Source organism: Lissotriton vulgaris, chromosome 9 (genome assembly GCF_964263255.1).
Source record: "Lissotriton vulgaris chromosome 9, aLisVul1.2, whole genome shotgun sequence".
Classification (NCBI taxonomy): Eukaryota; Metazoa; Chordata; class Amphibia; order Caudata; family Salamandridae; genus Lissotriton; species Lissotriton vulgaris.
This window is the reverse complement of record NC_141697.1, coordinates 551,474,657-551,486,929: the sequence shown is the minus strand read 5'-3', so window position 1 is coordinate 551,486,929 and position 12,273 is coordinate 551,474,657. Positions and strand designations below refer to the sequence as shown.

At 46.0% G+C, this 12,273-nt stretch overlaps 1 protein-coding gene across 1 annotated transcript in view; it reads right to left on the bottom strand.

The window, feature by feature from the left end:
- Positions 1-998: 998 nt before the first annotated feature.
- LOC147691768 (solute carrier family 22 member 6-A-like) overlaps positions 999-12,273 on the bottom strand; it is a 407,661-nt gene continuing 396,386 nt past the window's right edge. Inside the window, exon 9 of the mRNA XM_086939479.1 lies at positions 999-1,215. Coding sequence (XP_086795605.1) covers positions 999-1,215 — 217 coding nt within the window. The remainder of the gene's footprint in view (positions 1,216-12,273) is intronic.

The window sequence follows — 12,273 nt, the reverse complement described above, 5'->3', positions numbered from 1 at the left end:
GGGCCCGCACCCTCCCTGATTCGGTCACAGACCAGCGCCCGGGCCGTTTTTCTCCTAAGCGCTGCAGGAGTCTGTTATGAAGCTCTGTGGTTATACTGAATAAGCAGCTACCTATGTTATATGACAGCTCTCTAATAATGTAATACCTGCACTTTCACAATTGCTTTATTAACCTTCCTTCTTATTCAAATCTGCTTGAAAATGCACAATTTTTCCACTATTTTTTCAAAATTTTCTCGGGGGATAATCCCCCCGAACTCTCCTTAGGGGGTCCGGGCTCGCTCGCTACGCTCGCTCGCTACGCTCGCTCGCTACGGTGCAGTATGATTATCAGTTTCTGCCCCACCACTTTCAAATGTCACCAGCCGCCACTGGGTCGCGCCCCACAGATTGAAGACCTCTGCTTTAAGGCTATGTTTTTTTGGTATTATGTACTAGAAAGTAGAGTGTTATGTCTTGGGTTTTTATCCAGGGGAAGTACAGGGGATTTTGTAGGTAGTTAATAGTTAAGCATTTGCCAGAACTTGAAATTTTGATGACCTTCTTGAAGGAAAGCAGGTTTTGTATTTTCTATATGTGGAAGAGCAGGGAGTTCCAATGTTTGTCGAATTGGACTGAGAATTATCTTTCCCCAGGTTTCAATGAATTGAAGAATAACACTTTAAATTGTTGCAAAGTATGGTAGAAGGTGGTTGTATCTTGAGCAGATATATATTTTGTACTTAAGTATCTTAAAAGTTACCCAACATGAAACTGAAATCAAGTGAAGTGTCAGGAGGGTAATGTTATGGTGGGGCTTAAAATTTAAAAATTCAACAGAAATATGCCCACTCAGGTTAGGATTATCAATTTAAATCTTTGTGATTTCAGTTTAAAATCTGTGAATAATATGTGCATTTGCAAAATTAGTCCACACTCTTACTATATTTTTTGTGCTGTGGAATTTAACTGTATTTTAGATGTAAGGTGTCAGAAATATTTAGAGAGAAAGAAAGGATTTACCATCCTACATACCTCTGTACGTCTTGTATTGTCTCTGGTAGAGGTATGTTGCGTGTTTCAGGCAGGAAGCACATTGATATCCCTGAAAGGAAAACAGTACTACCATAGATGATTGGAGGCAGGAAGTTGAAATATTCACTTGTAATCTGTACAAGTGGAGCCACAATGCTGCCCACGCGGGTCATGGTGCCACCTAACCCCATTCCAGTTTGCCTGAAGAAAGGGAAAAAAAAATCAATGTCAGACAACAGCATTATCCGAATGCTTTGTGGAAATAGTCTACTTGCAATCACTAAGATATTGATTAAAAGGTCTATGAACTGGAATGGTATATGTAACCCCTCCAAAGGCCAAGACCTTCCCTTCTTTGGGTTACATTTGAGTAGAAGTAGTAAATCCAACCCTCCAAAGCTCAACACTTTTCATACTGTTGCTGAAATTGGAATGGAAATACTGAATGTACCCCCTTCAAAGACCAACACTTTATTTATTTATGTTCACTTCAGAGATGGAATATTATATTTGACACCGACAGGGTTCAACACTTTCTGAACTAATTGCAGTGGATATTGTAAATCCAACCCCTCCAAAGACAATATTGTCTGTGTTTTAGCTTACGTCAGAGTGGGAACAGCAAATCTAAGCCATCCAAAGTCCAACAATTTCCCTACTGTTGTTCAGATTGAAGTGGGGATAGTAAATCTAACCCCTTCACAGTCCAACACATTCCAATCTTTTGCTTAGATTGGAGTGGGAATATTAAATCTAACCATCAAATGTCCTACACTTTCCCTACTGTTGCTACATCATACCTCACATTTCCCAGCTGTTGCATACATTGTAGTCAGAATATTAAATCTAACCTCTCCCAAAGTCCAACACTTCCGTTATTGTTGCTTAGATTGAAGTGGATAAAGCAAACCTAACCCCTCGAAGTCCAATATTTTTCTTGCATTTGCTTATGTTGGAGTAGGAATTGTAAATGAAACCCCAACAAATTCCAAGGCTTTCACTACTATTGCTGAGTGTAGAGTTGGCATATTATAGCTAACCCCTCCAAAATCCAACTCATTTGCTATTGTTGAATAGATTGGAGTAGGAATAGTTAAACCCCTCCAAATGCCAACACTTTCTCTGCTTTTGCTTACATTGGCGGGCAACAATAAATCGGCACCCTTCGTGCAGAACAATATAAATACTGATGAAAAAAATAAAGGCTAGCATGATGCTATTGTTGGGCCAGGTCTGTCCACTCATTCCATTGAACAATTTGTATATGTTACTGAGGGTGATTGAGCATGTTAGTTTGATGAAGGCTATCACACCAAAATGAGTCACTGATTAAAGACGGGGGAATCTATTACACACAATACAAAGGTGTTCCTTGGAAACTACTGTGACTGAAATCTTTGGAGAATATATTACCTACTGGAGATCGCCAGTAGGTAGTTATAGTTAGGACCTATTATCCATAGGAAAATTTTATTACCTTTTCCCAATAACTTTGGCCCTGTTTGACGAATCGTCGCAAACGTTTTGAAACTCGTGGGGCGCTCCGGTCAGCTCCTATCCTAAAAGTTTTGTGGTGATTCGGCAAGCGGGGGTAGAGAAAAAAGGGGGTCCTAAAACGTGTTTTCTCCATGTTTATAATATTGGAAACTTTAAACACGGCTCAGCCCAAACTGCTGAACGGAATTACACCCAATTTGGCAAAAAGGTAGCCCTTGGTTCAGAAAGAACTCTTTTTGTTAAATGGTGTAAATCCATTCAGTAGTTCCTAGGAAATTTGAAAAAGAAAAAAATATTGATATCTGGGCAGAGCCTAACCACACATGTCATCGTGAGCTCTGATTGGCTGTCAGCACTTCATCCTGGAATAACTGGCAGCCATCTTGGGACCAATATACATTATAGTACCCCATTGAAATGCATTGTAGTGAATCAAAGATTTTGAGGGTTAACAAAAAGGAGAACTATAAAGGGTTATAACAGACTTTAGTTACATTAGAATTCATTTGTTGATGGTACCATACTAATTTCAGGAATTGTGGTGTGTTCTAAGGTGATTTTACCCTGTGAAAAACCTTCTGCTGGGATATCATGAATCATGTTTGAGAGCCAACTATTTTCACATGCTTGTCCCATAGAGTTTTGAAAGGTGTTCCAGAAGCTAAAATGAGAGCATATTTTCTGTAAATTCACATTATATTTTTCAGTCATGTAAGAATGAAGTCTGACATTCTCAGTAAAACATGTACATCCAACAAGGGCAGAGACTGTCAGTCGATTCCTTTGTGTTCTAATGCAGCTTCCCAGAGTGTTCTAAAGAACAACTAGAGCGCTAACAGCCTTACTCATGACAAAAGTATGGTACACCTGCAGCCATTTTGATTGGATTGGAATAAACTGGTAACACTTAAAACATTTATTTTAAAAAGAAACAAAATGATGGGGTTCATTTCGTCATAGAAATTATAGTTAGTGCTAAAGAAAGAAAAATTAGGACATGTTTCAAGTGTGACATATCTTCCTGTTATATTTCAACAGGGGCAGCCTGTCAGTTGATGTGTTCTACTGCAGCTTCCCCGAGTGTTCTAAAGAACAATTAGATCGCTAACAGTCTTAATTATGACAATATGATGGCATACCTGAAGCCATCTTGATTGGAATAAACTGGTAACACTTAAAACATGTAATTTAAAAAGGAACAACATGAGAGGATTCATTTTGCCATTGAAATTATGGTTAGTGCTGCAGAAAGAAAATTTAGGGCATGTGTTAAGTAAGATCTCAGATCCCCTTCTATTTCATTAGAACGTTCTGGCAAGCAGACTGAAGCAATCACTTTCAATACCAGCAGTAGACTTCCAGTTAACTCACTGGTGAGCAGTAGCTTTACTACAGTGATCTAATGAACAACTAGAGTACTAACATTCTGAATTCATGGCAAATGTGTGACACATCTGATTGCCTTCTTGATGGAATTAAAGAAAAAAGCTGAAGTCATTTCCTACCGATGAGACTGCAGTAAATGGGGAAATTAGGAAACTACAAAACAAATGAGTCTCCCAAGATGGCTGCCAGATAAAAAAGAGACAAATGTAGCACAAATATCACCCAGATGTAGCCCACATATAGCCCAATGACAGAAGTGTGCAAAACACTTTTTATTTAAAAAAATTTCTGCAGTGTTATATATTGCAGACTGGTCAGATATTGGAGTGTTACAGCTTACTTGGACTCCTTATTGCTTATTTTGCACAAAGTACATGAGATTGATCTTGCAAAACATTGAACTTTACGATTCTGTTAACCTGAAGTTGCTCTGAACCGAGCTTTCTACCACCAGTTTTTACCTACTGGTTTTATTTAATTCTCACTGTATTGTATTAGGAAAGAGGATTTACTGTTTTTATGTACACTTTTATGATCTATGTTTCTAAATCAGATCAAATAAAGTTGAATAAATTCTATGGCAGGACGGAGGCGAGGATTATGCATATCTTACCTCACTTTATTTGCAGAGCAGTTCAAAGAACACGTAACACAAACAATAATTAAACAAAGGACAACCCATGAACCATTAGAGGGGTAGTCTCCAAGGCAACAATAGTCCAATCATATCACAGTCCATCGTATATAATATTGTGACGTCCCTTCCGCTTCCTCTTTCTTCACTGCTCGTCAGTTAAGTGCATTCCTTACATTCTTGGCTTAATCTGATGTTGTTGCTGTTTGTATAGCGGTTTCTTGTGCACGTTATTACCATTATTCCCTTGGTATTGTTTCATATTCCCGGCGTGGCAGGCTCTTGCGCGAGCACATTCTTCCCCCCGCAGCTTCTCATGCTGTGCGCTCTGCGCACGGTGAGATCCTGTCAGGTGCATCTGGTCCAAGCGAGGCAGCTCCGTCGAGCGCTCCCGCTGGTCTTTACACGCGTTTGGGAATCCGGTCACTTCTTTCGTGTCCGCTTGATTACCGATCAACCCTCGCCTAATTTTGACACCGCTACTCGGTGATTTCTCCACACGGCCACGTTAGTGATCAGCATTGGTATTGCGCCTCAGTCTATTCTTTTTTTGAATTTTTTTTTAATTATTTTATTTTTATTGTGATGAGTAATGATGGCTAGATTCATAGCTCAGTAACTTGTCCCTTGTGCCCCAGTATTCAACGAGCATAATCATATCATCCCTTTTTAAACATTAACAACCCCAGGAAAAACAAAAACCCTCGTGACCGAGCCACTAACTCCCACACACTGACAAAATTGCCCTACATGGCCTATAGTAGTGCCTCCAGCGTGTATCAGTTGCTATCCCCCACACAATAAATGCCTGTGCATTCCTACGAGGTCAATCGCGTGCACCCTTGCCCTTGAACACATATACAGCCTTTAAGCCAACCACCCCAAAGGCAGGGTCGGCGGCAATTGTAGGACCCAACTTCAAGAGCCCAAATACTCCAGACTGCAGCAGCTAGCAGCAACCCAACCCCCACGATGTTAGACCATGAGTGTGGAAGTGCAGTCAGCGGTCCTGGTAAACAACTAACAGCGCTCTTCATTTTCCGACCCCCTGTGATTCTGTGTTGGTGAGGTCTCACCCCTAGCTGCCATGTAAGCTTGGTAAAGCCCCCAAAAGTTCTTGGGCCTACTAGAGGGGGGAAGGATTTCGCTATAGTTCTCAGACTGCGTACAGCAATATAACATCTCATGTGCCCATCTTTTAGGTGTCGGCGCAGGGCCTATCATCCAGCAACATGCCACAACTCGGCGCGCCATCAATAATCCCATGTCCACTAGTCTACGCACTGCTTTCGGCAGCTGTTTGGTATATCCAAGCAAGGCAAGCATAGGATCTGGGGCGATGTCAATCTGAGTGACAACGCTAATTTCTGCAAAAATCTTCCCCCAAAAATCACTGATTCTAGGACATTGCCACGCTAAGTGTAGGAACCCCACATCAGGGACGTGACACCTATCACAATCCGCTGTAGGTCTGAGGCCATATCTGCAGAGCCTAGCTGGTGTATAATATATCCTATTTAGGAATTTAAAGTGGACAAGCCTGTGCCGGCCATTTAAAGAGAGCTTGCTGGTGTTGGTGCAGCAATATAGCCACATGACATCGTCCAGTACTACTTGTAAGTCTGCCTGCCATACAAGTCGTGCTTTGGTGTACGTGTGTTCCCTGTGTGTCTGTGACAGTGCATATAAGTGGTGTCTGGGGTGAAGTGGACTTGATGACATACGTGAGTTCTCTCACCTCTGGCTGCTCCGCCATGTCATTTCCCAACATTTCGGGGAGCGCGTGTCAGACTCTATGAAACTGAAACCGCTTCAGGGGCGATGAGGTGCCCAGGCCAACTACCGCCTGTTCCCAAGTCTTGACAACCCCATCCACAAACAGGTCTCCCGCAACCCTGATGTTCAGTTTCTGCATGTCTGTAACTACCCCTTTCTCCCGGAGAGGAGGAAGCCACCGGACCCAATCGATAGGCATAATAGGGGAATATAGCAGTGCACCATGTTGTACCTGCAGAAGACTGAACCATGCATGATTCGTGGTTGAAATCGAATCTAGTATCCCAGTCCTACGATCTATAGGTTCAAAAATCGTATGGGGGAGAGAGAGAGGTCGGACAAACAGGGTCTCCATTTTTACGTGTGGTATATCGCGGTTCCCGTGTATCCAAGTATGTAGGTGAACGGCCTGCGCCACTCTGTAATACAATTTGAGGTCTGGCGGACCCAGCCCTCCCATGGTGTAAGGCAGTGTGAGGAGCGATCATTTCGCACGGGGCAGACCACCTGCCCAGGCAAGTTTCGTAAGTAGTTGTTGGAGCCGCTGGAAGAATATCTTAGGGAGGACCATAGGTATGATCATAAAGAGGAATAAGAATCTAGGGAGCACAACTATTTTCATATTGACAATTTGCCCCAGTAGAGAAAGTGGGAGCTTGCACCAGGCAGTCACTTCATTCTCCAATTTACTGAGGGCCGTTCCATAGTTAGCGCTGAATATTGTCTCCGGATCCGTGTGTAGGTGCACCCCAAGGTATCTAATCGCGGCTGTTGTCCAGCGAAGTGAGTACTCCATGACGGTGGGTAGTGTAGCAGGAGTCAGGGGGAATGCCAATGACTTAGTCCAGTTGACCTTCAGTCCAGACAACGCGCCAAAGTGAACAACTTCCCTGAGGACAGAGGATAAATTGGAGTCTGGGTCGCGTACATATAGTAAAGTATCTTCAGCGTACATGGACACCACAATCTTATAGTTTGAGAAATGTATGCCTTCATTGCAGTGGTACTCCTGCAGTGCGCAGGCCAGGGGTTCCGCCACCAGGGCATATAACAGGGGCGAGAGAGGGCATCCCTGCCTCGTGCCCCTAGAAATCAGGAACGAGTCTGTGACCAAATCATTTAATCGAAGTCTAGCACGCGGCCGATAGTACAGCGCACCTTTCATCTGGAGGAATGGTAGGCCAAGGCCCATGCGTCGCAACACCAAGCTCATGAACACCCACTCCACCGATTCAAAGGCCTTGTCCATGTCGAGGAAAACCGCCAACGCCTTCCTATCCTGTCGGACATGCTGTATTGTGCCAAAAACTGTTCGAAAGTTATACGTCAGGTTCCTGCTCGGGATAAACCCTGCCTGTTCAGGGGCTACTAAACGAGGTGCCAGGAGAGCCAGTCGGGTGGCCAATACTTTTGCGAATAATTTTGCGTCCACATTGAGCAAGGAGACAGGTCTATATGAGCTACATTCCTCCCTAGGCTTGCCCGGTTTTAATATCGTAACAATGAGAGACTCTCTCATAGACTCGGGCATACTACCCTCAACACATATATCAGCAAATAGAGCCGCCAGGTGCGGGATCAGTTTATCTTTCCGCCCCGGGAGCACTGCTAGATTTCATACCTGCTAGTGCCTCTGAAATTTCATCCCTCTCTATAGGGAGCATGAGGAATTCCCTATGAGTGTTAGTCAGCATAGGTATGTCTATATGGCTAAGGTAGTCTTCAATGTCGTCCTCCAGATCCCCCCTCTGCGACGTGTACAGGTCTGCATAGTAGGTCCTAAAAGCATTTGCTATGTCAGAAGGGTCAGTGAGGGCCTCACCGGAGGGAGACTTTATCTCCGTGATAAGTTGCGGTTTCTCGCTTCTCTAATTATCTTGGCCAACACCGCACTAGGTCTGTCGCGCTCTCCGTACACTCGGCCGTGGCATATTTCCCCATATGTCTGATTTCCCTATCGGCTTCCTCATGGTATTCGGCCAGTAATTTTTTAAGTTTGTCACCCACCTTGCCGTCCACCCGCTCTCGTCTCATTTCCAGGACCTCCAGTTGTTTCTCGAGGTCCGCGAGCCTCTTCCTGATGGATTTTAGAATCCCAGAGTGCTTGGCCATCGTCACCCCCGTATATATACTTTAAATGCTTCCCAAATAGTTTGAAAGCTCTCCACAGAGCCAAGGTTCTTGTCAAAGAATGCGTCAATCGCTTCTGCCAGTTCACCCCTGAACACTGGATCCAGTAAAGAGTACGGCGGAAACCGCCAGGTGAATGGTGGAATGGTCTTGCCCGGGATCTGCAGCTCCAGGAGAACAGGCGAGTGGTCCGACAGCTTCCTCAGGAGTTCACTGCACTCACTGAGGATACCTAATCTGGAAGCGGGAACTAGCCAGAAATCTATTCTGGTATGTATGTCATGAAACGCAGAGTAGTGCGTATAACCTCCCTGACATGGGTTGTGGGAACGCCATGCGTCCTCTAGGCCCAGGCACATCATGGCTCTCCGCAATTCCAGCACTGCCGCTGATGGCTTACGGTGCGGGCCAGCTGACCTATCAAGGGTAGGGTCAAGAGTGAGGTTCATATCTCCCCCACCATAGGTTATTCAGGTCGTACTGTTGAATCTTGGCCGCTAGGGCCTGATAAAAGGCTGGGGAGTCAAAGTTAGGACCGTAGGTGTTAACGATTACCAAGTTAAGGCCAAGGCCGGAGCATCTGGAGACGACATGTCTACCCTCCAAATCAGCCTCCAGGGTTTGTAGTGTTAGCTTAGATTTAGGGTTCACCCATGTCATGACACCCCTGGCGTGAGTGGTAAAGCCCGCAACAGCTACATTCCCAGCCAATCCTCTGCAGTTCAGCATAGCATTCGCAGCAACAGACGACATTCGAACTCTACTGGACAATGGAGACACAGTCGCCCTCATCCTCCTCGACCTCTCTGCAGCCTTCGACACAGTCTGCCACAGCACCCTTTTACAATGCCTCAGAAACATAGGAATTCAAGGAAAAGCACTCGAATGGATCACCTCGTTCCTCACCAGAAGAACCCAGAGAGTCCGCCTTCCACCATTCAGGTCCGAGGCCACTGAAGTCATCTGTGGCGTACCACAAGGATCCTCACTCAGTCCCACCCTCTTCAATGTATACATGAGCCCCCTCGCGACCATCGCCCGCCAACACAACCTCAACATCATCTCTTACGCGGATGACACTCAACTGATCCTTTCTCTCACCAATGACCCCAGCACCGCCAAAACCAACCTACACGAAGGAATGAAAGAAGTTGCCAAATGGATGAAACACAGCCGTCTGAAACTGAACTCAGATAAAACAGAAGTCCTCATCTTAGGTACATCCCCCTCTGCATGGGACGACTCTTGGTGGCCGGAAGCCCTTGGAAAAGCACCCATCCAGACAGACCACGCACGGAACCTAGGCGTTATCCTGGATTCTTCACTCTCAATGAACAGACAAGTCAGCGCCGTATCCTCATCCTACTTCAACATTCTCCGCATGCTCAAAAAAACATTTCGCTGGATCCCCACCGAAACCAGAAAAAGAGTCACCCATGCTCTGGTCACGAGCCGACTGGACTACGGAAACACCCTCTACGCAGGCACTACCGCTAAACTCCAGAAGAAACTCCAACGAATCCAAAACGCCTCAGCCAGGATCATATTAGACATTCCGCGCAACGAACACATCTCTGGCCACCTGAAAGACCTCCACTGGATACCCGTCAATAAGAGGATCACTTTCCGACTGCTAACCCACGCACACAAATCACTCTACGACATCGGACCAGAATGCCTCAACTCACGACTGTCCTTCTACACCCCCTCCCGCCAACTACGTTCTGCCAGCCAAGCCCTCGCCACGGTACCTCGCATCAACAAGTCCACCATGGGAGGCAGATCCTTCTCATACCTGGCTGCTAAAACATGGAACTCACTCCCCACTTACCTTCGCCTTACCCAGAACCACCTAGCATTCAGAAAACAACTTAAAACATGGATATTTGACAAGTAATCCTCCTCCCCTCCCTAAGCGCCTTGAGACCCTCTGGGTATGTAGTGCGCTATATAAATTATTTGACTTGACTTGACTTGACTTGACTTAGGAAGGTGAGTCTCCTGAATCAGAGCCAAATCAATATGGTGGCGCTGTAGGTAGCCAATCACTTTCCTGACCTTTCTATGGGTGTTAAGACCACGCACATTCCACATAAGTGTCCTAAGTTTGGCTGAGCGTGAGCCGTTCGAGTTATCCGCCATCGTCCTCGGTTATGCGATGCTTGGGTGCAGCCAACATGAAAGCCACCTGTGCATGGAGGGTAGTACATGTGTAGGAAGTAGCTCGGTACATCTGCCCTTAAAAAACAAAACTCCCCCAACCCAAATCACCTCCTCCCCCCTCCCACAGCCAACCAACCCCAGTTCGACCTGACATGTCAATGAGTAAATATTCCCAACCCGGAACCCCACCACCCCCCTCCCACAGCAGACCAAACCCAACACGGCCTAGCATGTCAACATCCCACCCCATATTTAGTCCCAGAACAACTCAAGAAAGCACACAAAGGAGCCACTAGTGCACACAGCGGTAAGGCCGAGATTGCCAGAAAGTCAGTAAGCAATTTTGGTAAGTCCTGGCCTATGCTCCGCCCCCAACGCCATCGCCAAATATGCAAGTCTCAACGTGAACCTACATAGCACAGTTAAACGACTCCACCAGGGTTCAGATCCATTGTGCAGCAAAAATGATCAATACCAAGTCAGATCCTTAACCCAATCCAAGAGGGGAGTTATGCAGAAACGTATTGACCCCCACACACACACACTAATTATCTGAGAAGTATTAAAATCAGAATTATCTCACCCATAGGCTGGTACATCCGCCCTCTTGTGAACGTCCTGAGGGCCCGTGCGCACCCTTCACAAAGGAGCAGGGAGGGAGTTCATATCAATTCCAAGCTCAGAGTCTAATCCAAAGCATTTTGTCAAGCTCAGAGTCCCGCCGCGCAGCCGGAACAACATGCTGCTTGTCGCCCTCAGTCTTGTTTTTCCAGTTGGCTGTTGTTACCCTCGCCATCCCTCTGGCTGCCAGGGTCTCCCCGACATTCTTCAGTCCAAGTCTTCAAGGCTTTCTGTAGGTCCTCGGATCCATGAAGAAGTGAGAATGGCCTTGCCGGTTGATTCTCAACTTTGACGGATATAGCATGGCATAGCAAGTTGCTTCTTGTAGGGGGCGAAATGTCTGCGCTCTTCTTGCACCTTTGCTGTGAAGTCCGGATACAGAACCTTCAAAGTGCAGATACTTCTTTTCTCGGGCGATACGCAGTGCAGTGTCCCTATCTCTCCAGTTCAACAGCTTGACTATGATAGGCCTCGGGGGGCCCCGGGCGCGGGCAAGGGCAAGGGCAAGGGCCCAGCGGGCAAGGGCCCAGCGTGCGGTGCCCTCTCTCTACAATGAACACCGGCAAGAAGACGTCTTCTCCCAGTAGTGTGGTGAGGAGTTTTTCAACGCATAATTCCATTTTACCGGTTTGTGACGTCTCCAAAATTCCTGTGATATGTATATTAGAGCGTCGCAATCGGGCCTCCAAATCCTCCGATTTGTCTTGTATCGCTTGCAAGAGCCTGCCAATCTGTTTGCGGTCTTTATCTAGTTCCGTTTGAGCCTCCCCCACCTCCGTCAGGCGTCGTTCTGACATATCCAGATGCTCCGTATGTTTATCCACGCGTTCCGCCATGCGGTCCATACGATAGGTGAGGGCATCGATCTTAGTGCCAATGGACGCCATACTGTCTTGCAGGCCCTTCTCCATCGTAACTAGCAGAGCTTTGATGTCTGAGTAGATCGTGCCTTCCGCGCCTTTGTGCGTGGGCGCATATTCTGCCTCCTGGGCCTCTGGGGTTTTAGCGCGGCGATTCTCAAAAAGGAGCTTACTTTGAGTCTTGTCTCCCTT